This window comes from Urocitellus parryii, chromosome 7, assembly GCF_045843805.1.
Source record: "Urocitellus parryii isolate mUroPar1 chromosome 7, mUroPar1.hap1, whole genome shotgun sequence".
In the NCBI taxonomy this organism is placed as follows: Eukaryota; Metazoa; Chordata; class Mammalia; order Rodentia; family Sciuridae; genus Urocitellus; species Urocitellus parryii.
The window spans coordinates 26,437,894-26,464,293 of NC_135537.1; the positions used below are offsets into that span (position 1 = coordinate 26,437,894).

The 26,400-nt window shown below is 31.5% G+C and overlaps 1 protein-coding gene across 3 annotated transcripts in view; it reads left to right on the forward strand.

Moving 5' to 3' along the window:
• Csmd3 (CUB and Sushi multiple domains 3) overlaps positions 1 to 25,874 on the forward strand; it is a 1,110,517-nt gene extending 1,084,643 nt beyond the window's left edge. For all 3 annotated transcript variants that reach the window (XM_026384530.2, XM_026384531.2, XM_026384532.2), the window contains 10 exons: positions 1,225 to 1,398; positions 2,322 to 2,395; positions 6,690 to 6,801; positions 9,177 to 9,356; positions 10,883 to 10,948; positions 15,597 to 15,755; positions 17,712 to 17,824; positions 20,055 to 20,142; positions 22,373 to 22,508; positions 25,715 to 25,874. In XM_026384530.2, coding sequence (XP_026240315.2) covers positions 1,225 to 1,398; positions 2,322 to 2,395; positions 6,690 to 6,801; positions 9,177 to 9,356; positions 10,883 to 10,948; positions 15,597 to 15,755; positions 17,712 to 17,824; positions 20,055 to 20,142; positions 22,373 to 22,508; positions 25,715 to 25,874 — 1,262 coding nt within the window. The remainder of the gene's footprint in view (positions 1 to 1,224; positions 1,399 to 2,321; positions 2,396 to 6,689; positions 6,802 to 9,176; positions 9,357 to 10,882; positions 10,949 to 15,596; positions 15,756 to 17,711; positions 17,825 to 20,054; positions 20,143 to 22,372; positions 22,509 to 25,714) is intronic.
• Positions 25,875 to 26,400: the final 526 nt, after the last annotated feature.

The following is a 26,400-nucleotide window of genomic DNA, read 5'->3' on the forward strand; positions in this document are numbered from 1 at the left end:
TTTGTCCAACTTGTTGGATATGCCCTAGCACAGAGCTTTGGCATTAGTTTCTTCCCTATGCAATGATCCCTTGGAGAATCAGCATGGCTGAACACTGTTTCCTTCCTATCTTTTCTAGTGAGATACCTTTTTGCCAGTTTATGGGACATTTATCTCTACTTCTTGCCACCCACTATGCACACACATACCGACATGACAGGTTTCTCTTGAACTATTTTTTTCTTATAGAGCTTATTGCCTTCCCACATACTACCTTTCTTTCTTATTTATGTGTTTATTGTTAGTTTCACTTTAAGCCCTATAAGGGAAAGAATTATTTACTCTTTGTTTACTGATATGTCCAAATGCCTAAACCCACTGAAAACAGTACTTGTCTTTAGCAGGTAATAAATAGATTGTAAATGAAATCATGTAGTCTATTTGTTTAGACTAATAAACACTACATTATTAGAGTAGTTGTTGTAGACCACTGATATTTCTTAATTCCATATAAATTTGGACTTTGATGGCCTTCATTTCTCTCAAAAATATTCAGCTTTACTTTGAAGAGGAAGGGAATAGGATATTTGGATATGGGATTCAAGTGTTCAGAGTACAACAAATAATCATATCTTTTATAGATATGTGTGAAAGGGTGGTTGTAAGCCAAAAGTAGTGGCTTATGTCCTAAATCCCAGCAACTGCAGGACAATGGAAAGTCGAAAGTTCAAGGCCAACCTGGGCAATTTAGTGAAGCTCTAAGCTTCTTAGTGAGACCCTGTATCAAAATAAAAAAGTAGAAAGGGATGTGAAATATATTTCAGTAGTAAAGAGCTCCTGGGTTCAATCCCCAATTTGAAAAAAAAAAAAAAAAAAAGGATAGTTGTAAATAGCAAGCTGGAACATTATGGTGTGACAAAGCTACCTAGAGTCATACCTTTTCAGTATTCTCCAACTTTCCAGCATATAAGTACAGATATGTGATTTGATTCTCATCAATGTAAAACAAGGATACAAAGTATTTATGAAGGCAGTATGCTAGAAAAATATCTGAATGCAATTATTTAAATATTATACTGAGTTTTTCATTCACAATGTATTTATGTAGATCTATCCCCTTAATTAGGATATTATGACAATATGCCCCCCTCGTGCAGTATTTCTGTGAGTTGTCATCATTTTTATAAACTGTTTATTCTCCTGACTCTAAATTTTTGCTGTAAATATCTTTATTTTAACTTCTAGCCAAGTTTTGTGGTGACCCTGGTATACCTTCCCAAGGAAAACGAGAAGGCAAAAGCTTCATATACCAGTCAGAGGTTTCGTTCAGCTGCAATTCTCCTTTTATATTAGTGGGATCAAGCACCAGGATTTGTCAAGCCGATGGCACGTGGAGTGGCTCATCACCGCACTGTATAGGTAACATTCATTAAAGGCGTGTATGCTTAGTAATTTTGGTACTAATAGAAAATGGTTATAATTTATGGTTTTCTTTAAAATCTACATTTAGTTAAATATGAAAAAATATGAAAAACAAAATATAGAAGCAATTAGAAGATTCTAAAAATGAATATTGGTAGAACATGTTATTATTTTTAGCACTTTAAACTTCCAGAGAAAGACTTGAAGTAATTTTGTTGTATATCAGTAAAATGAAAATAAAAAATTTTCAGAATAATGGCATTAATAAATACTATGAATTACTTAGATATTTATAGCTCATTATGCATATTAATACGAAATGAAACTTGCTCCAAAAATATCCAAAAGATATGGATTTCAAAATGATTGTAAATACATTTTTGTAATCCTAACATTTAATGGCACATTTGGTATACTAACCAAATAACCTGTCATGCAAAGCAACTGAGAGACTACCTGCTCTACCATTCTTATAACTGAATCCTAGAGACGTCAGTTAAGTGCAAATTACTAAATCCTGCTTCTTTAAATAACTTACTCCTTCAGAAAAAATATTTCTCTATCTGAAATCATAACTTAGCAAGGTCCTTGAGGAAATGTTTTATGCACATGTACTTCTTTAATAACCTTTATTTTCCTTAACTTTGTATCTCCAGGGTTAGTTGAGTGTCAAGTGCTTTTAATATTAGAAGGGTTCAAAGTTCAAATATTACATAATAAATGCCAAATGCAGTCTACCTGAATTTCTTGCTTTAAGATTAGCAGGATTATGTCCATGGAGAAGTGCTATTAGATTTATATTCTTTTTATTATTCAGGATACTTTCATTAAACCCCAGATGACTTAAAATTGTTTTGTATGAGAGAAATGTATCTATTATAAGTTTTAAAGGAATATTATGTTTTTAATCTTCACTTTAGAACCCACTCGTACCTCATGTGAAAACCCAGGAGTGCCACGGCATGGATCTCAGAACAATACGTTTGGATTTCAAGTGGGTACTTCAAATAGATATTTCCATTTAAGAATAAAACTAGGTAGAAAGGCTTCTTTGCTTCAGGTGCTTATAATCTTGATGACACAAACAGAAAGTGTCATGCTTATCTGCATTCATGAATATGTGAAAAAGGCAACCTGCAACAAGAGAGTGGGAGTTAAGGAAATCAGGAAGAAGGAAAGCTGTTTCAAAAAAGTATGCTGAGTGCTAAGGATATGGCTCAGTGGAAGAGCACTTACTTAGCATGTGTGAGGAACTGGATTAGACCCCAGGGCCACAAAAAAAATAAATAAATAAAAAAGAAAAAGAAAAGGCTGAGTGAATATGAGGATAGAATGAAAACAAAGTAAAGATAGCAGCAAGTATTAGAAAATCCATAAACAAGACAGTATGGAAGGGATAATTAGTAAGAATAATTGAAGGAGTAAATGAGTAAATTCTGTGGAGAGACAGGAAAGGTTAAAAAAAAAGGAAAGAGGTTAAAGGAGAGACTTCTGGGACAATAGTAAATGTATAGATATGGTTATTTAATAAAACAATTATTGCATATAAGACTAAAATATTTTTTAGACATTGACATTGATGTGGAAAATTTCTGGAAAATATTTTAATCATACCCTATTACTATACAACACAAAGTCGGATTGTTGTATTAGAATACTCTAGCATGCCCAGTAATGTGCGGATGATGACTTACTTGTTTTTTCTTTTTCCAATTTAGATTTTATGTAGAGATTCAGCAAGTTTTCTGTTACACAGGTCTAAAGGGAGCCAAAGTGCATACAGATTCCAAAAGGAAATAGCCAATTTATACATTACCCAATTGCTTTGTGTTGCAGAGTTTTCTAAATTGTGCTATTTTGAGTGAAATTCAGTGTGAACCTGAAGAACATCCATTTCTAAAGGAAGGGCTCATCTAAAGTGCCATATTTTGTTGCTAAAAATAGTTTTCATTTATCTACAGTTCAGGCACAGTGTGAGCATTGATTTTATAGTATTTCCAATTCTTCTGGTTCGCCTCAGTCTGGTCCAGATAATACAGAAGGGCAAAAACATGTCTTAGTCTGTGTTATATCAGTGTTTTTAGAAAGCCATATCTCCATAAAAGGTTTTTATCAATTAATATAAATCCTGAAAAATGGACAACTAGTTACACACATGAGTTCTCATCATATAGGCAGTAAAAATGAAAGAGAATGTGACTTTGCTTTGATCACAGAGCAAGTTAGTGACAATATCTTGGGAGAACATGGAATCTTACTATTAATGTCTATGCATAAAATCAGGCTATTTTCTGAAAAATATAAGCCCTTTCTCATATTATTTGAGATAATGGAAATGGAAATGAATGATTTTAGAAGAATTAGCCAAAAAATTGAAAAAAAAATAATTAACTCTGCATTTAAAAATTTTTATTACATAATCATTGAAAGGTTTTATTACCATTTAACCTAACCCTGAATATATATTATTTGGGCTAACAAATATTTACTAGAACATTAGATTCTACTTAGATAAATACAAATAGACTAGATTACAAATATGATAAAGTCTAATTTATTATAATTATATCAATGTCTATTAAAATTAAAAATATACCAAGTATGTTAAATTGGAGATATCAGCTTTCTTACATGCATGTTTTTGGTGTATATATAAATTTGTACATACTACATATGTTAGCTAAATCTGTATCGAACCAACACGAATTAAAAATATATGTAATTCTAACTAATAACAATTTATTGGTGGATTCCAAATGAATATGGTTTCATTGGTCTCATAAGCAAAAGGTATAAGTTCAGAGAAATTTTTGCTTGCAATTAAAAAATATATGAAGAGCTAGCTTAAGTCTAAAAGGTGTTATAAATCATGTGCAGGTATGTTTGAATCCTCAAGAGAGAAGTAATCCAGGTGAGAAACAGCAAGTCCAGAATCTAGGTACTGGATAGTATTAACAAATGTTTTCACTACATTCAGTTTATCTGTCTCATTTTCTATGTTTGTAGATTGGCCATATGGACAAGGAAGCATCCTTTCTATGTACATCTCAGCTATACAGAGAAAGTGATTGTGACAATCTTAGTTCTACCTTTTCAGAGAGAGTGAGAATGTCTCAAGTGTGTACTCAGCCTGGTTTGATCAGGTGGCTAGTAGTAAGGAAGTAAAATTATAGCTATGTTAAGCACACTGCAAGTATGGGCAAGAGAAAGTTAATAATTATAGGGGCACTCAAACCATTTTTTAAAATTTCACTTTTTGCTTATATAGATTTACATAGTAGATTTTATATAGATATAATTATTAACATAAATATATATCACCTCTTGCTAGAGACCATGAAAACTCTAATTGCAAAATGTACTCAACATAATGCATTTTTTGTACCCAAAATATTATAAGTTGGAATAATTTTGATTGAAAATAGATTAGTAGTGAATAGTTGTAGCAGTGAGTCTAGGAAGAAATAGCTGTCAAAATGATTGATACAACATCTAGATTAATTATGGAATAAGTGCCAAATCTACATATTTCATTAACTGTATCACTCTTTAAATTTAACTCCAGGCAATGGATTATGCATCATTTGAATTTAGAATTTTTTTTCACAAAGGTATTGTTATGGAATATTTTAAATCTGATACTTTAGATATTTAGCCATAAGGTATTTAACCCTATAAAATTACCTAATAATATCCAATTTGTAATTATGTGTGATGTCCACTATATAATTGAAATTAATATGTAAGTAATTGGGTAAACATGTTACTAGTGTTTTGTTACCTTAAATTATAAATATGAATTATTAAAAACATATTTCCATTGAAATATTCTTATATTTTTTAATATAAACTCATAAGTTTTTAACTTTTTTAAACTAGGAAGCTCAGGACTAAAGTTGATGCATAATAGTGGGTGAAAACAGAGTCTAAGGGAGAAGTCATGAAATAACTACTGAGCATTCTCAGACTCCATTTGCTGGGGGCAGTCTGAAGTGACAGACTCTGAATATCACTTACCTTGTCCTTCACTTATAGTCATTTAATAAAACTTGTTGTTTTTTCCTTGTAGTATATTCTGAGTTGATGACTTCCTTCCCAGGCTCACTGCCATGAATAAGTTTAGCTTTCATACAATCAAACCTCCCATGGTAGTGCCAACATTATCAATAGAATTACTGCTCTTCATTTTTCTAAATACCATAGCCTGCCATTTGAGACCCTTCAATACTGACTCTTATGTATGCTCTGACTTCATCATTACAGTTAGAATTTATTACAAACATACTCTATACCAGGGTGAATTGGAATATATATCCTATTTTGTCTATCATTATATATAGATACTAGAATAAATCTCAGAGGGGAGATAAACTGACTCAAGTAAAGTCAGATACAGAATTAAAGCCAAGTCTACAGTACCCTGGGATTATTATTTGCTATATCTCACTGCTTTCCACCTTATGCAGCCCCTTCCACCCCAACTTCCTTGCTTACTTTGTGAACCATTCAAGCTGACCAACTGTACTCTTTTTTTCCAAAAATGGATGATATGCATTTTTACTTCTATACATTTTCTCATCATGTTCTTGACTTTTCTAGTTTTATTTCAGTCATTCTCAAATTCTAGTGTTCGTTAAAATCACACAAAGCTTTTGTTAAATAAGATTGTTAGACTCTACCCTAAGAGGTTCTGATTCAGTGAATCTGGGGTAATGCCCCAGAACTTGTATTACTAATAGACTTCTGTCTGATATTTATAACATTACTGGCCTGAAGACCACATTTTAAAAACTACTGTTCTATTTATTTATTGTAATTTCTCATCCTTAAAAACAGTACAGATTGCATGACTTCTGTATCACCATAACCTTAATAACCACATTTGCTCTGATCTCTTCTTGTATTCACCATCTTTAAAATACACAGACGTTTTATGATGTTATTTTTATGTTTAAACTTACAGATCTTTGTTTATCTTTACCTATTTTGCTGTCTATCTTTTTATTTATATGTAGTTTGTGGACTTTGGATATCATATATTTTCTTCAAATTCTTATAACAAAAATTTGGTACCTTGTACTTATTGGGTACTCAAATATTTCATTATGGTATGTAAACATAATCATGAATTTTACCAATTTTCTTTTAAAACACATTTCAAATTTTTGTTTTTACCACAACCATACAAAATTTTGTCTCAAAGTATTTTCTCACCTGCAGGTTTTTCTTTGTTGCTGTGTTTGAAATTTCATTGGGACATGTTATTTTCTCTTTAATATTGCTTATAGGTAGGAAGTGTTGTACAGTTCCATTGCAAAAAAGGACACTTGCTCCAAGGATCTACAACCCGCACTTGTCTCCCTGATCTCACATGGAGTGGGATTCAGCCTGAATGCATTCGTAAGTATTGAGAGAAGTAATACTTATGGGTAACAATTTATGTATATTTTTCTTCCATATAATAAATGTGTGAAGTTGATTTTATATTATTATAAGATGTTTTTATGTATGTAATTTTAATACCATGTCAAGACCCAGTGTCCATTGGGAAGGAGTCTTTCTAAAGAGATCAGAAGGCATAAAGTGCAATTTCATTTTTTTTTGGACTTTATTCTTTCTTTTCTTTCTTTCTTTTTTTTTGGGGGGGGGGTATAGCTCTTTAAATTGTGTTTCAGTCACCTGATAATTATAGGTGATGATTAGTTTTGGGTATCATACATGTGTACTTATCAATCTAAAATTGTTTGAGATACAAGATGTTCCAACCTATCGACTTAGTTTTTTAGTCACCTGTGAAAGATTTTCTGAGAATCTGAAGGAAATTAGAAACATCAATTAAAAAAAAGTATTTGTGGATACTTTCTAAAATTTGAAAACTATTTCAAGATTTGCTATACTCTCAGTGGTCACTGATCTCAAGTTGAGAGCACTTGCTGAATGGATTAAATAAGAACAAAGCCAAAGATCATCAAATAGTGTTTATTTGATAATACATTTAAAATATATTTAAACTGGTCACCTTCTTCTCTCTTCTTTCCTTCCAGTTCCCTCTTTTCAAATCCTCTCCAATCTTTTAAATTATGTGTCTTTTGAGAGAAAAGAATAGAGTATGCTGGAGCAGAAACACTCAGTAGGAAGGTATTTAGATTCTAGGATTTGCTTAAGCCCCAGAGAAGCACTGTGAGTTTCCTCTAGCTCTTTTCAGGACTGCCTGAATGATCATAAGACCCTTCCAGACCAGTGGCTTACTTAGAAGCAGCATAACACTCTAGTGAGACATCATGTTATTTCCATAGTTGGCTTATACTTACTAAAATGGCAAAATTCATTAAAGGAGAAATTCTCTGAATAATTGCTTTTCTGTCCTATACTAGGTTTTTTACAGTAAATCAGTGTTCTTTGATGACCTAAGTTTGGAATATGATAATTTAAATAAAGTTTAATAGCTTCTGTTACAGCTTTGCATTTCAACATTTCTAGTATGTGCATAATGTGGGACTAAAGAATGCAGTAGAGGCAGACTCTGTTTATCCTTATTGATATTTACTCCATGAGTATTAAAGTAATTAAATTATAAAGTAATTTTACTAACTGAATTATATTAAATATAAACTATTTAACAAAATATTTAGCACATGGTGCACAAATTGTTAGCTATTATTTATAGCATTATGAACCTCTGTTGGGAAACAAGTGGAAAATATTGTTTTTCCAAATAAGTTTTTCCACAAAATGCTTTTCTCAGAGACCACCCTTAAGGATATCTATACATATGAAAATATGTTAAAAACTTCTGTCCATATAAGAAGGAAAATTTCTTATAAAAATGTATTTCTGATTGAGAAAGAGTGGTGTTTATAACACAAAGCAGTCAAACTGGGGGGAGGTATGGTGGATTCAAAATAGAGAATTACAGTGGAAAGAAAAATGGAAAAAGGAGACAAAATGTTAAATGAATGAAATGGTACTTCTAGCATATGAACCCCAATATGGCCAGGAATGATCCATGTATTAAAAAGTTGTTAAAATGTATTTTCTATATAGGTAAGTATTACTACCAAGGCAATATAATCAGCTAAACTTGTATTTATAATTAGAAACTATTTTATTATTTGTAATAAATACATAAAAATCATAAAATAATATTCTCTAAACTTAAAAAAAAAAAAAAAAAAAAACAACTTGACACTAGGGCCAGTCATAGTAGTGTAGATCTATATTCTCAGCTACTACTGAGGCAGGAGGATTGCAAGTTCAAGACAAGCCTGGGCAATTTAGCTAGATCCTCTCTTAAGGGGAAATAACAACAAAAAAGATGTGGGGATATAGCTCAGTGGTAGAACACCTCTGGATTCAATGCCCAGGACTGCACAAGCAAATCAAATGAAAGCAAAACCTGAGCTTGACAAAACTTAAAAGGCATCTTACCATAGGACATTTAGATCCTTTAATATACTTTATTATTCATTGTGACTCTCTAAAGTGGTGATATAGTATACAGCTATGAGCTTAATTAGCCATAGTAAGCTTTTTTTACTTTCCCTGTCTCATTTTTTCTGTTGTCATCTACCAGTGTTCCTGATCATTTTGTTAGGAGATAGTAGAGTATTAGTATGTCACATTGATACATTTTCCTTGGGTTTTTAGGATAACTAATCAAATACATATTTCAATAATGTAATTAAAGGATTTTAAAAGTTATATTGTGACTCTTATCTCAAAATTTCTTTAGAATGCATGTAGTAAATTAACACTGTTCTCTTTTCTTAATATAGCCCACAGCTGTAAACAACCAGAAACTCCTGCTCACACAAATGTAGTAGGAATGGACCTTCCATCTCATGGGTATACACTAATTTATACCTGCCAGCCTGGCTTTTTCTTAGCAGGTGGAACAGAACACAGAGTGTGTAGATCTGACAACACCTGGACTGGAAAAGTTCCTGTTTGTGAGGGTAAGTTTTCTTCACAGAAGCTTTTAACACAAGAGATATACTATTAGGCCTTCCTTGGATACAAGAGACAGAAACTTAATTGCCATTAGCTTAAGAACAAGTGATATTAGTTGACCAGCATTGAGAATAGGAATTATGTGAACACTTCTGAATCCCAAAACACAGAAATATTATTCAAATCTCTCCAAAATGTCTGATTGCTGATTTTTCTTGTCTTTATTCCTTCTTTATATTGTCTTTTCAGGGTAGGTGTATTCATTTTCTAGAGCTGTTGTTAAAAAGTACCGTCCATAATATTCTAAATGTTTAGTACTTCATCATCTTTTTCTTTTATCCTGTATTCTCTCCTAGATGATCTCATTTTAAGTCAATGGCTTCCTTAGTCCCTTGTATGTAATTCATTTAGAAATTAATGTCATTAGTATTTGCCTTCTTTTGCCTTCAGACTTAAATAGTCAGTTACTTCCTTGACATCTCTACTTGAATTTCTCAGACATTTCAGTGTTCGATAGATGTAAAACTAAACTTGTAAATTTTCTTTTCCCATCTAGACTTCTTCTAATATTCTCTCTCAGTGATACAGCCATCATATAATTTTATACACTAGAAATGTAATAATCTGCCTAGATATTATCCCAAACAAATCCACCACATTTTCAATAGCTTTCTTATGCTGTTTTATCACACTACTATGGTAATACAGTTTAGGATTATCTCTACTGGGACTACTGCAACAGCTGCTTAACTTCTCTGGCTATATCAGTATTTGTTCTCTTCACAATATTCTCCACATCTGCAGCCCGAGCGATATTCACCTAAAGCACCTACACCTAAATCTAATTCTAAAGCTATCACAGTGTTTTTGTGATAGGTGCTGTACAAAAAACACATGTTATAGCTCCCACAACTTTGCATTCCCCTGTAGTACTCAAATGATTTCGTTGGTTTTGGGCTGCCTTTGATCTGACTGAAAAGATTTCATCTTTGTGTTTATCCAATTCCTGGTACATCATGAGCTATTTTAACCATTTTGATTCTTTTTTTTTACAATAATAAATAATATAATATAATACATATATAGAGCACAATTTTTCATATGTCTGGTTGTATACACAGTATATTGACACCAATTTGTGTCTTCATACCTGTACTTTGGATAATAATGGTCATCAAAATTCCACAAGTGTGAACCTTACACAAAAAATGTTTGCCTTTTGTGCATACCCTCAGCCCTCAGCTTCCACGGCAGAAGCACCTATTTCTATTAGTTTTTGTGTCTAATTAAAAAAAAAAATCCCAAGATGATAAGACAGCAACAATCAGCCCCTTTTCCCACAGAACTATGAAGGAGATAATTACTAAGGCTGTTAGATAAACAATAAGTGTTGAGAAGATGAGTGAGATATTATGATGAACAGGACATTTTGGAGAAAATTATGTAATATCTCATAATAGAATTGTGTTATACTATGTGTTTGTGTGTTATTAATTACAGCAACTTTTTGAACCCTTGTTTGTTTTCATAGCTGGTTCCAAAATACTGGTGAAAGATCCTAGACCTGCACTGGGAACACCCAGCCCAAAGCTAAGTGGTTAGTAATTTAATTTATTTTTTTAAAACTCATTATGTCTAAAATCAATCTACTGTTTTTTGGTAAAGTGACCAAATTTCTTTGGAAAAATATATCTTTGCATGGAAAAAACTATGTATCTTACTATATCAAATTTGATCATTCGTGATATGATATTGAATTTAAAATAGTGTAAGATTGTGATATGTTAAGATTTCAAAAATGTTGTTTATAGTTCTCTATGTCAAAACATATTGTTAATAGATTTCTCTATAAATATTCCTTTGAAGAAGATCTGTAAAGAACATAATATAATGGAAATACTTTAATTAAAATATTAAAATCAAAGCAAGATATTATTTAAAATTTTAAACATGTATATTTAAAAAAGAAACAAATCCACACAGTAGATCAGCAGCTTTTAGAACTTGTACAGTTTATTTGTAATCATTGGATCCAAAAAGAAAATTTAAATACCCAGCCATCATTAAGAACATGGACTTTAAATTCTACAATCTTGATGCAGTTCTCATCTGTGAACTCTCTAACCCATGACCTTGGGAAATTATTTTATGTGTCTGAGCCACCATTTATTTAGCTATCAAAGAAATAATGATTAGATTATAATATGATGAACTTCATAAGAATACAGTGCAAAGTGTTCAATATATAAAAGCTACTTTTTTTGTATTATGATTACATTTCTGTGATATAAATTCAAAGTTAAAAATAAAAATAAGGACTTAATAAGTGTTTACCTTGTATACAGATTTGGCTTACTTGCATTCGACCAAGAACACTGTTAGGATCTGATTTTACTTGAGTTCACAAGTTCTCAATGTATATGCTGTCAAAGTAAAGTGCTTAACAAATCTCTAAGACTTAAACTAATTTATTCAATACTCAATGTAAACATGTTGATTGCCACTATGACAGTAAAAGAATATGTCAGCATAAGGTAGAATTAGCAATGGGGTCTAAAAACCATAATAGTCAATCAGAACCCAGAATTTCCCAAAGGAGATTTTTTTATCTGGGAATAGGTGGGTTCTCTGAATGATAGCTCTAGTACATCAGATATAAACCTGGACCATCTTGAGTAAACATAGGCAATGACCAACCAATTGTCAAATCAGACAAAAAGTGAAGAAAACTGAAGAAAGCCAGAGAATTCGTACGTTTGATCCAGTATCCACATATAAAGATTTCTGTATCGATTATAACATGCACATGAGATAACTATAATAATCAATTGTATATTAAATAAACAAATCCAAAAAATTTTCAAAGCAAATTTAGTCTTTCAACCTGATATTTGGCCATGATACAGTTAAAGGTTAATGAGAAAATGAATTAACATTCCTGTATGTTTGGAAATTCAAAGCAAAATTAATACTAATAAATAACTCACGATTTTAAAAAAGACATTAAAGTAGAATATACACTACTAAAATTTATTTATATTGAAAAATCTAAATATTAGAACTTGAGGTCTATAGGAAAAAAAAATATAAGGAAAATTTATAGCCTAAAAAATCTTATATTAGAAAAGAAAAAGCCTCAGAATTAACAAGGTAGGTGTCTCTGCTAAGAACATATAAAGATTACAACAAACTAAATAGAAAAACCTACAGAAACAATAGAATTATCTCAACATTACCAAAGGTAATTCTTTGAAAAAAATGAAAAAAGTAGAAGAATCTCTAGCAAAAATAATAGCAAACAAAGAAAATGTGAACATAATTACATAAGCAACAGATTAAATAAGTTAGAAGTGTATTGCAAAAAATTATCAGCATGAATAATTTTAAAAATTAAATGAAATGCACATATTACTAGAAAAATATATCTTAATAGAACTAATAAAAGATAGCTTGAATTATTCCATTAAAAAAATAGTTAAAATTATTTTCACAATGAAACACCAGGCTCAAATGACTCCTCTGATGAGTCCCACCTAATTTTCAAGTAACAGACCAGATCACCCAAGTTTTATAAAAACTCTTCTAGACAATGCAGCTCCCTCTTGTGTGCTCTATATGATTAATAGCTCAGCAAAAGATATTATAAACAGGCAGTTTTAGGTTCACATGACTTGGGATTATAGATGAAAATCTTCCATAAAATCTTTGCAAATAAAATCTAACATCAAAATCAAATTGGACTCACCTTGATGTGCAAGGTATATCATTGTTAAATAATACTTAAATATAATATATCACAGTAGGAGGTTAAAGTATAGAAGTTATGGTCAATGTGTAATTGACAAAGAAAATATTTGATAAAATTCAACACTAATTTCTAATCTTTAAAATTTTTAATAATTAGAAAGGAAAACACTTATTCAATGTGAGTAAAAATATCTATAAAAATTCTAGATCAACTGTTATCTTTAACATGAGAAAACACTGAGCAGAATTCCATTAAAGTCCCAGGAAACAGTGATTACATTACTCTAAACTGACAAGAATAAAAGTTGGCAATCAATCAAGGTCAGGGACATGATTTCGTATTTGTGTATTTGCAATGGTGTGAAGTCTTTGAAATAAGTTTGAATTCAAACATTTTGAAAGAAGTGATCATGGGGCTCAGCAGTAGAGTGCTCGCCTAGCATGTGCAAGGTCCTGGGTTCGACTCTCTGCACCACATAAAAATAAATAAAATAAAGGTATTGTGTCCAACTACAACTAGAAAAATAAAAAATAAAAAAAGAAGTGATCATGACCATATTATTCCTTTTTACTGATGTCTATGTCAATGTGGATGACACTTTAGTTTACACAGAACTGCCAAATACTTGATTATACATAAATCTCATAATAGACTTAATAGAAAGAAATGTCATTTCCATCGTAGTTGGAGTACAGTAACCAAATAATGTCTGTCTCTTCCATTCCTTCATGAGTTTTTACTTCCCACTTTTGTGTGGGAAAGGTGAAGGCTCATTATGGTCAACTCTGGAATTCTCCATACTCTGCATTCAGTAGATGTTATGTTGATAGCTTGGAATCTACAATAATGGACATATTGCTACCATTAAAATGAGAAAATTATCTTAGATTTTTTTCTTTTTTTTTCCTTAAGTGCCCATCATTAAACATTTATTACCACATTAATGATTAATCCTGATGCAGCTGACTTTGCTGCTACTGCTACCTCTCTTGTTCCATGACTATTACCTCTGTGACTGATACATTCTTTTATATTCTTCAGTTAATGCTCTTTCATTTCTCTAAGCACAAAGGATACAAGATCATTAGGCATGGCAGATTTTAATGAAAGGTTTGGTGGCAGTGAAGGGCAATCACAATGTAGGCTAAGGAAGGTAAACAATCAGAGATACAACGCTTATTTACTGAGTATCTACTATTTGCCAAGCACTGCTATTAGAACATCTTCCTGCTTTTATCTTCTCTAATTTCTGCAACCAAGAGCCTGTTACCCCTATCTGCCTTGACAATTTTAATATTGGGCAATTTATCTTGTCACTGTCTTTTACAAACCATTTCTAGACACAATTTTGTTAGCCAAAGTTATCTAAGATGCTTACCAAATGAAGGGTCTGTATTCATATACTATATCAAACTTTTAGATAAGGTTCCTCATCACACATAGCAGTATAACTTAAAAGTTCAAGGGGTCAGTGCCAATAGGAAAATGACTTAGCAAAGTTTACAGAGCCAGTGCTATAGATTTTTCATGACAGTAACTACGTGGCTACTAAGTGTATATTTTACTAGTTGTTCAGTTATCTATAAAAGCAATAATTTCCCTATTCTATCTGGATAATAATAATAATTGTAATAGTAATAATAATAGTGATGGTAGCAGGTAGCAATTAGCTAAACACTTCACATTCTTTGTCATTTAATCTCTCTAAAAACTATGTTAATCACTTATATTAGGAGGAAATTCATGTCTAGAGTTAAGTAATTTATGCAAGCTAACACAATTTATAAAATGTAGAGGAGGGAGTTAAATACAAGCAGCCTAACCCCAGTGCCTAACCCTTCTGCTATATTCTACCACACTTAATCTTTCTCCCATGAGAACTGGGCAATTCAAGTGACAATTCTTTTATTTCTAAAAATACCTATAAACCTCACAGCTGTCAATATAGTTCAGCCCTGCTCTTTTTCAGTAGCATCTATTATTGGAATATCAGAACTCAGTATTCCATAAGGGGGCCACAGAAGTATTCCCTCCATTTTGCAAATGGGACAGATTTATTCTGTGCTTTTCCTCCTACGAACCTTTTCCCACTGCTAGGAGAAAAACAGTCCTCTTAGAACTTATGCATAGACTTACTCGGCTCAGTAAAATCATTTTATTTTCCTTCTGAAAGACAGATAATGTTATAGGAGACCAAGTATAAGTAAAGCTTATATTTATCTGGGTTCTACATAAAGCCTTATGTCTTTAATTGGTATTGTTTCTTATTGATGACATGTGGGGAAATCTAGCCAATATAATTTTGATTTATTCTTAAAAACTTGAAACATTTTTATAAGAATAATTAAAGATGATATTTTACAAAATACACAACATTATTGTGTATTTTGTAAAGTATCATCGTTCAATAAGCTGATATTCTTTAAATTACTCTTTAATACTTATATTTACAGGACACTATAAAATTAAAATGTGGGATTTATTTATCTATTCACAGTACCTGATGATGTGTTTGCACAAAATTATATATGGAAAGGCTCTTACAATTTCAAAGGAAGGAAACAACCCATGACCTTGACAGTGACTAGTTTCAATGCTTCTACTGGGAGAGTTAATGCTACCCTGAGCAATAGCAACATGGAACTTCTGCTTTCAGGTATTGCATTAAAAAAAAAAAAGCAACAAAAATAGTGCCTTCATGCTCTCATTTTATTATGCCTTCATCATTCTAGTAATGATTTTATACTGTGAAATAATTGAAATATTTGTTTATTATGACATCTATAATTTTTTTCAGAAATAAGCCTCTCTGGCTTTTGGATTGATAAGTGAATATTATTATACAAAAATAAAACTCTTCAGTTTTGAAGTTAAATTTCTTCAAGAATTTTTTTTGTTGAAATAAACTATTATGTGTTAGAATAGAATTCTCATTTTTAAATATGAAATACTTATATTTGATATTGCAAATAGGAGACATAGATATATATCTATATATAGCAAATGTCTTGGCTATATAGTTATTCAGTATAATCATTAATATTTTTGGTAAGAATAAAATGAAAAAATAATGTAATAATCACTGATTTTGTAAATTTTAGAAGAAATATTGAGCATTGTTTTATATTATTGAATGATCCTGCAGTAAACTTACTAAAAAGTATTAGAAGTTTTGAAGGAGGGTACCAGGGATTGAAGTCAGGGCACTCAGCCTCTGAGTCACATCCCTAGCCCTATTTTGTATTTTATTTAGAGACAGGGTCCCACTGAGTTGCTTAGCACCTCGCCATGGCTGAGGCTGGCTTTGAACTGGCGATCCTCCTGTCTCAGCCTCCAGAGCAGCTGGGATTATAAGCATGTACCACCACGTCCGGCTGAATTTAGTGTTATATTTTTCAAAATATACACAATTGTATAATATCAATGGAAAAAAACTTTATATAACTGAGAAAATGCATTTAAGTTATGATTATTTACCTTTGAAATCTAAATGGTTTTTCTTTACTTTCTGTAAATGTTAGTCAAATGAAAGGTAATTTTTTTACAATGTAGAAAAACTTCAAAATAAATCCCTACAAATATGGAGAAACAAACAGAAAGTGTTTGATTGACTTAATTAGAATTTGCTTATTGTCTTCACACAAAATAATTATAAAAATTTTCCAGTGATATTTTTGTTGAGAAATTTAATTATGTCCTCTTTTTATTTCTTGCAATTTACTTTGGGTCAAATTTTGCATATCTTATTTTTGTATGCCCAGAATATTCTAATGGTGCCTTATCCGTAGTTAAATGATAAGGGGAGTCAATGAATAGAGTAAAAATTGAAGTAAATGTTAATCATGAAATTTTTATCTAGTCTTATTTTCTTCTATTCTCCAAATGTATTTATATTGCAGATCATTCTCAATTTTAGGATACTCACTCTGTAAAAGAAATTGTATATATTATGCCATTAGTTCTATTATTCTCTTGGACTAAAAATCCTGCTAAATTTTCAGAACCTAGCTCAGACGTTCTTTTTCTTCCTAAGTATTTCCTTAAATAAGTATCTGCTTCAGTGTGGAATGGTCAGTCTCTCTTCTGGTCTTTCATTTATTATATTCTCTCATGTGTTTTACTTACTTGTGTAACTTACTTACACCTCCTACTTTATTGAAAAATCTTAAGTTTAGGAAAAACAAATATTCATATTTGTGGCTCCAGCAGCACCTAGAACATTCACAGTGTTAGCACCTAACTAAGTATTAACAAAAATGGGAATTTTAACTTCCGGTTTGTGCTCTTACTAATTTGATTAGGGAAAGAAATCACTTTGTTTGCAATATCATGGAATTATGTTGCTATAAATAAAGATATTTATCTTTAGTAGCCTAGGTAATTCATACCTCATAGAGAAGACTCAAGTTGATATTTCAACTGAAAGAGAGATCAATATATATTGCAGTATTTAAGGAAAGCACCATGTGTGAAGCCATCTTTGACTTGGGACTTGTTTTATTTCTTTTCCTATCACATATCTTACATGATATACTTAAGGAGTAGTAAATAGTGAAGTGAAGAATTACTATTTATAAAATTAAGTATACTAAGATGTCCATGCATTTCACAGGTATATATAAAAGCCAGGAAGCTCGGCTAATGTTACACATATATCTTATTAAAGTACCAGCTCATGCTTCTGTGAAGAAAATGAAGGAGGAAAATTGGGCCATGGATGGCTTTGTAAGTATTTTTAAAAATTCTGCTGATTTTAATTAATTTATACTTTGTCCAGGAAAAATGAATTTTGTAAATTTAGCTCACTGTGAACATAACATATTTATACATACACATATTGATAAGTACAAGTATTTAATATTCTAAAGTATCAAGCCTATGATTATTGAATTCTGACATGTTTGCATACTTTTGTAATGTATCCATTGATTGCATCAAATATATTCTGGCTATAGTCTGTAGTCTGATAAATAAATCTGGATCAAATCTAATTCATTCTTTTGAACCAATATGTGAGGCATATGCAATGTATTTACAAAATGTATAAGAAAATTAAGTATGTCCATTAATTTGAATTATGAATTTAGAATATTTTATAAAATAGTCCATGAAGAGCAACTTATGTAAGCTGCTTTCTGTAAGGCGATAGTTACTGTAGGTTTACGATTCAGTCATTTATGTGAATGGGATGTTCTCAATTGATAGTTGAAAGCATTAAGTAATATATTAACACACTGGGCAGGCATCTTTGTTGAAGAATAAGCATGAATATCAGACCATATTTTCAAATACCAAGCCTTCTTTTACAAGGAAGATACAATGATAAAAATAAAATATTCAGTTATAGGCTCCAGTAAGTTTGATTCCCAAGGAAAAAGTTGTCCATCCTCTTTCACTATTCTGTACCATTACCTGTGGAATTGGAAAGGAACCTAAGTTATAAGTATGCTAAGATTGTTTAATTATATTATTTCATATAGGAAACAAAAATTAATTTATTTATTAAAGTATTAGAGTTTGAATTATTATATTTAGAAGTATTTCATTTTAAAAAATGACCATGACCAGAACATAATGTCTAGTGATAATAAATCACTTATGAATACCAGTTGTCCATAGGTAATTTGGTATTCTTTGATTTTTAGGGTAGAGATTAAAATTTCTTACTACTTTTATGGAAACACCCATGATTTAAGTAACTAATTGCCATTAATTAGCACAAATTTCAGGATATATTCACATTACTAGTTAGTTTTCAGGATCATTGAAATATATTAATTTCTGTTTTACTAATGAGATCAAATGACATTATACGTATGAAGTTTTTTAAATATAAGACTTTATACACATTTAAAAAACACATAGTAGTCAGCATTTACAGCATTGGATACAGCCAGAATATTTCAGGGTCAAACAACAATAAGTATTTAGTTCTTTCTCATCTATCTGGGTTCACTATGAGAGATCTATACTTGGGCTGTGGTATTGAGTTTATATGGGCTCACTCCAGTGACTCTTTCTGGGGCTAAGGCTAGAGGGGCAGCAGCCATCTGGAGCATGTTTCAAGAAATCAGAAGCTCACAGGAGAACAAGAGGATCTGAAGTAAGCTCTATGGTTTTGAAATAAATATATTGACATATGTTTCTTTATTTACAGTTTAATTTAGATATTCACATGGCCTATGTTCATCTCTGTAAAGTACACAATTCAGTGGTCATAAGAATATTGACAATTACATGCATCCATAAGTATGATGATTTTAGAGTAATTTCATCACCTTAAAAAGAAACCCACACCTTTGCTATTACCCCAACCCTCATTCTCACTCTACCCCTGAGCAATATATTTTATACCTCTATATACTCCCTTTTTCTGGACTTTTATATGAACAAAGTCATATAATATGTGGGCTTTTGTGACTAGCATCTTTTACTTAGTGTAATGGAAAATATGCCTCAATGGTTTAGGCCAACAACTGACCTATGCTCAGCCATTTACATGTCCTTGGCTAAAGCAGGTCACAGTGTACACTTTCTGTGAAGGTGTTGGGGTGGGACGAATGAATGTACCATGAGAGGAGTAACCTAATTTACAAAGAACAGTGTTATTATATTTTATTTTTAAATTTACCATTTGCCTCACTCTTGTTTATCATATTAATGCCATTTTTTGGACAATAGGCTTCTTAGCCTATGAGAGATCTATACTCCTAAGTCATTATATTAACAACTAATCCCCTTTTTTCAATATCATAGTTACTTAAATTGGAAATTTTACTTTCCTTTTTATAATGGAGAATTTAGCACAATGTGTTGTTTTACTTAGGAGGGAAAGGATTGAAGAAAGGAACATTGGATAATATTCATTTCAGAATAAAATTAGGCATTTATTAAGACCAGAAAAATATAGCCATAGCTAGTCTTCATATTTAATCAGACTTTCAAATTTATTTAGGTTTCTGCTGAGCCTGATGGAGCTACATATGTATTTCAAGGATTTATTCAAGGCAAAGATTATGGGCAATTTGGACTACAAAGACTGGGTAATGTATTAATTTTGGTTTTCATGTAGTTCCTTTATTACCCTAGTCAGCATGAGAAAACAGAGTAGACTTTATATGTTAGGCATACTTACTATATTTTGAATTCTGCATTGTCAGAATTGATACATTTGATAGCATTTTTTTACAATAATCACTTTCCTCAAAATGTCAGTTCTCTATGTAACAACTCTGTATGATGTTTAGCTTTTCATCATATTTCTAATAAATGTGACAAAGTGTCTAGCCCTTAAGTAAAAATAAGAAAAAGTAATATAGAAATGAAGTAAATATTAAACTGTAAATTATTTCATCTTATCTCATGAGAACTATACTACTTTTCAGTTTGAATATTGTTACAATTTTCTTACTCCTCTGAAAACATAGTACCTTTGTGAGAAACTTGAGGAAATATGTAATTTTTTTTGATGAGAGGCACAAATTTTTAGCATCCTCATTTCAAACTCTTCTAATATGTGGGTAAACATTTAATGGTCTTCTTAGAATATGTTTATAAATATAACTTCTGGTGTATACCTTTCCAAAAATCTACTGTCTCCCACTACTACACTATGGTATAGATACATAAAAATTGATTCAGTCTCTAAAAGCTACTGTTTAACATTCATCTTTAAAAAAAAAATCATTGCTTTGAAATTTTCATAAATATAATGATTCATTGGAGAAACAAGATATAGAAAAAGGTATTAATGTTTTGGTAATACAGACAAAGTTATGGCTTAGTTGAAAAGGAAATTCAGTTTTCTCTAAATGAATGATAATAATAAGCCATACCACATAATGTTTTACTTAATTTTTTTTTCCTTTTAAAAACAGCCTAAAACATTCATTAATACAGCTCATTAACACAGTTGTGTCATTGAATGTAATACATTTTCATTTAATATCCCCTATAGTGTCTCAAACACTGCATGTCTAAAACAGAACCTTTTAAACGGAGCTTTTATTTTTGAAAAAGAGCTGTTAGCTATTTGCTCTTTTCCCTCCCTGTGCCAACATGTTGACAAGTCTGATTTTTCTCACTTCCCAACTCAAGCAATGCCATTGCCATTTGCTTATCTTGAAGTAGAAAAATAAGTTCTGTGTCATCTTACTTGTGCCATCCACACAAACAACTTATGTTTTTGACTATGAAATGTTACCAAATCTATCTTTTCGTGTCTTCCTAATGCCCTGGTTCAAATCTTAATTTCCTTTTTAAATATGGGTTTTTGCTATGACCTTCTAGCTGCAGTTGCTTCCAGTTTGCCTTCCTTCATGTCCACATCACCACAGTCACTCCTTTAATTCCTGTATCTTATCACTGGATCCTTCATTTCTAAACACCATTAGTCATCCCTCAGTGAGGTGAATAGCAATTTGGAGCTCCTCAGCATTTTCCTTTCCAGCCTGGCCCAGTGGAACATGCCTGTAATTCCAGAGGCTGGGGAGGCTGGGGCAGGAGGATTGCAAGTTCAAAGCCAGCCTCAACAATGTAGTGAGGCCCTGTTTTAAAATAATAATAATAATAATAATAATAATAATAATAATAATAATAATAAATTGTTTAAAAAAAAGCTCAGTGGTTAAACTCCCTGGGTTCAATTCCCAGTACCAAGAAAAAATAAATAAATATAAAAGAATATTTCTTCCCTCTCAGAGGCAAGCTATGGCTTCTTATTTTAACCTTCTTTCTCCTACTGCAAGTCAGTGTTTGTTCTGTAGATATACCATCATCTTCCCATGTCTCTTTATATGCTGCTGCTGCTTCCTTCTCTATTTGTTCTACTTTTTCTTCAAGGCCAAACCTACATTGCACGTCCTCCAAATGTGCTGTGTGGCTTATCTAAAGCACTTCCCTTTCTAAAGTACATGACCATGAGTTCAGACTCGATGTATGTATACACCTTTTCTTTCTAAAGCACATTGACCATTAATTCATACTTGACACATACAATGACTCCATAAGTCTTCCCACTAATATATGAACTCAGTTCAAGGGCACTACTTAATTTTTAGTTTATATCCTTCCCTTAAAAAATACCTATACATTGTAGGCATTGTGCAAAAATGTGTGGAAATGAGTTGAAGATGTTTCAAGAATTGTTTTTGTTTACTATGTATATTTTAGAATAGATATTTTGAGGATGGAAGGAATTAAATGACTTATAAAAGGAGAAATGAATTATAACATCGAGTTGTTTCTGTGTTTTTTATTTTTTGTACTTTGTAGGACTAAATATGTCAGAAGGTTCAAATTCTTCAAATCAGCCTCATGGTACAAATAGTAGTTCTGTGGCCATTGCTATTCTTGTGCCTTTTTTTGCACTTATTTTTGCAGGATTTGGATTTTATCTTTATAAACAAAGGTAAGTCAATTGATTTTTAACTACCAAATGCTCCAAAAATCTCATTATATCCATTGCCTTAGTTTAAATCCTAATTTCCTTTTGTTTTTTTCTGTTGTTGAAATCTGTGTGCCAACTATTGCTACAGTTGTTGAAAACCTTATTTCCCTAGCCCACGCCTGCAATTCTACATACACATTACAAAGATTGCTCTGTTAAATTGCATAAGCATTCAACCTAACTCTTCCTCATTTTTCTGTCAGTTTCCTGGTATAGAACTAATTATGCAAGTTATTTTTACATTATCCATAATGAGACTTTAGAGATAGAAAATCTAGGTTAAGGTTTAAATTGAAGAGGTGATATCTGCTGCCAGATTTATTTAGAGAACTAGGAAGAAGATTTTGTCCAGACCTCTTTGTTCGCAAGACAATACTGACTGATTTTACCTGGGTAGACAGCTGATAAAATTCTCTAATCCTCTCATTGCCTCCTGTTGCTTGTAAAAATTAGGCAATTAATATGCTATATTTGTGAGAGTGTATGGCTATAAATATTATTAGTAAGTCCTGCTTACCTGTCAAGTACTGAATTCTGGTAAGTGGTTTTAGTATATTATTCTCCACTATTTGGGACAACTATTTATCAAGGAGAAAATATAGGTAACCAGATAATTTGATTAATATTATCTAAACGCATTTTTTCCAAAATAATGTTTTCACTATATTTCAGTATGTAATATCTAAGAATTATATAATTATAAATTACAAGCTGTTAATGTCTGATCAATATCAGAGTATATTTGTAGATAAAGAAAAATCATTACTAAATTTATTTCTATAAAAAAAAAGTTATGCCAGCTTTTTACTGTTGTTGTAAAATACATGTAGCATATATGCTTACCAGTTGGGCCATGTTTCAGTGTACGATTTGGTGGCATTGAGTACATTTTCAGTGTCCTGCTGCCGTCAACACTATGTATTTCCAGAACATTTTCATTACTAGAGAAGGAAACTATACACTCAATGAGCAGTCACTCCCTGTTTCTGTTACCTCAAACTTCAGCCATCTGCAACATTCTTATTGGCTTGCTTATTATAGGTTTTTCATATGAATGGACTTATACAATGTGTTACGTTTTGTGTCAGCCTTCTTAAATGTAGCAAAATATTTTTTTAAGTTTAATTCATTTGATAGCATGCATCAGTATTTCATGCCTTTATGTGGCTGAATGATTGATGTACCATTGTATGAATACATTGTTTTGTTTGAATATGTCCATACCTTGGGTCCTTCTACATTATGAATTGTGCTGCTATAAATATTTCTGTATAACTTTTTGTTTGAACATGTGTTTTATATTATTTTGGCTATATATCCAAAAATGTGATAATTGGGTCATATGGTATGCCTGCTTTTGTTTCATGACAAATGTCAGCAAATTACACATTGAGATGTGGGGAAGATAAACTTGAAACAAGCAAGTGTAATGTGGGAGAAATAAAGAACTGAAGAGGAAATTCCAGACAAGTAATTTATACAAGCCAGCCTAGTAGACTCCATGTATTTTATAACTTAAAGACAAATGTTTAATTATCATAACTCTTTAGAAACTGTTTTTATGACATTCATATCAGTATTAATTTCTTTTTTGATTTTTTAATTTATTAACAACATTTTCCCTTCTTTTTTGTCCATATTTTTTAAATTGGTGCATTATAGTTGTACATAAAGATGGGACTCTTTGTTACATATCCATACAGGCACACAATATATAACAATGTAATTTGGCCAATATCACTCCCCAGGACTTTTCTCTACCCTCTCCACCTCCCTCCCACTAGGCCCTTTCTTCTGCTGATTTTCCTTTGATTTTCATGAGTTTCCTGTTTGCCCCCACCCCTACCACCTTTCGTTTCCTTTTTCTTCACTAGCTTCCACGTATGAGAGAAAACATGTGACACTTGATCTTCTGATTTTGGCTTATTCTACTTAACACAATGGTCTCTTGTTCCACCCATGTTCCTACAGATGACATAATTTCATTTTTCTTTATGACAGGATAGAACTCTATTATGTGTGTCTGTGATATATACATATATATATATATATATATATATATAATATATTATTTATTCTTTATTCATTCATCCATTGATGGGCACCTAGACTGGTTCCATAGTTTGGTTACTGTGAATTATGCTGCTATAAACATGAGTATGCATGTATCACTATAGTATGATGACTTTAAATCCTTAATATAAATACCAAGGAATGACATAGCTGAATCAGATGGTGGATCCATGCCTAGTCTTTTGAGAAATTTCCATAGTAGATGTGCTAATCCCATCAACAGTATAAAAGTATTCCTCTTTCTCCACATCATCTCTAACATTTTTTATTTGTATTCTTAAAGAGTGACATCTTGACTGAGTTGAAATCTCAGTATAGTTTTGATTTGCATCTAATGTATATAATTTTAAAAATCAAATTATTTGGTTTTCTGGATACTCCTTCCCAAAGTAGGCCTTAGTACAAGTTGCCTATTCTTTACAGAATTCCCTTCTCATTATTAGTGCAAAACTTCAGGACATGAAGGATTAAATTTTACCTCTTAGAGACTTATTTTCTAATTACCTGTTCTAAAGTGGCTCCTACTTATATTTTATCACATCAATCATTTTTCTTTGCATCATAACAATTCTCATAACAACTTGTTTTTCTTGTTTTGTTTATTTTAAATTTATCCATTTTTCTCTAACACTACATTATAAAAGCTATGAGAGTAATAGCTTTATCTGCTGTTTAAATAATGCTCTATACCCAGTGCCTAGAATGAATACCCAGCAGATAATAGATGCCCTGTAATATTTGATGAGTAAATGAGGAAATGGTAATGAGTTTTAAATTCATCATGATAATTTATTTTATTATGCAAAATTTATATATTAAGTTTGTATTTCACAAGAAAATTTAGAGTGGTCATAATATGATTTATTATATGATTTACACTGGTGCTATACATAAATATTTGTTGTATGTAAATCATAAAAGCCATTCAGGATTTAAAGGCTAAGTTGTTGAGTTTGATTTATTATGATTTTTTAATTAATACTTTCAAATTATATTATCCAACAACAATGAAAACTCAAATACATTATGTTTGAGTCCTACTCTGCTGTTTCTGAAAGAAAGTTAACACAATTAATTGATGCTTTCATCAACAGGACTGCACCCAAAACACAGTACACAGGCTGCTCAGTTCATGAAAACAACAATGGCCAAGCAGCTTTTGAAAACCCCATGTATGACACCAATGCCAAATCAGTGGAAGGGAAGGCGGTACGATTCGATCCCAACTTGAACACGGTTTGCACAATGGTATAACGTGGCAACTCTTGGCCTTCTTCAGAATCTTGGAAATCGACACACAAAACAGTGCACATTTAGTTCACTGCTAAACAAAGCACACTTTTCAGGACTTGCTGGGTCACCTTTTCCTGAGAAATGATACAGAAGAGTGTTTTTTCATAAACTGGATCATAATTCTTCTTCATGTTTACCATGGAGAGTTTTACAGAAATTTCAGCTGCACTCTGAGAGTGCTTACTCACAGTTTATTTGCTTTTTTTAAAAAGGAGATTATTCTAAAACATAAACTTATTTGCATATATTGGAGGAGCATCCACTATCAGTATTTCTGTGCTTTATAAACTATATTAGAGGGACTGGGTTACAAAAAAAAAAAGATATAGGGTAGAAAATAAGAGCTATACTTACAAGAGTCAATAGATCACTGACTTAACTGTCATGAGCTCCATCACACCCGTAAGTCTGTACTGCATACCACAATATCCACTTCTCATTCCTGTTAATGGAGGCATTGTTTTCCTTATCTTCATGGTTATTTAAG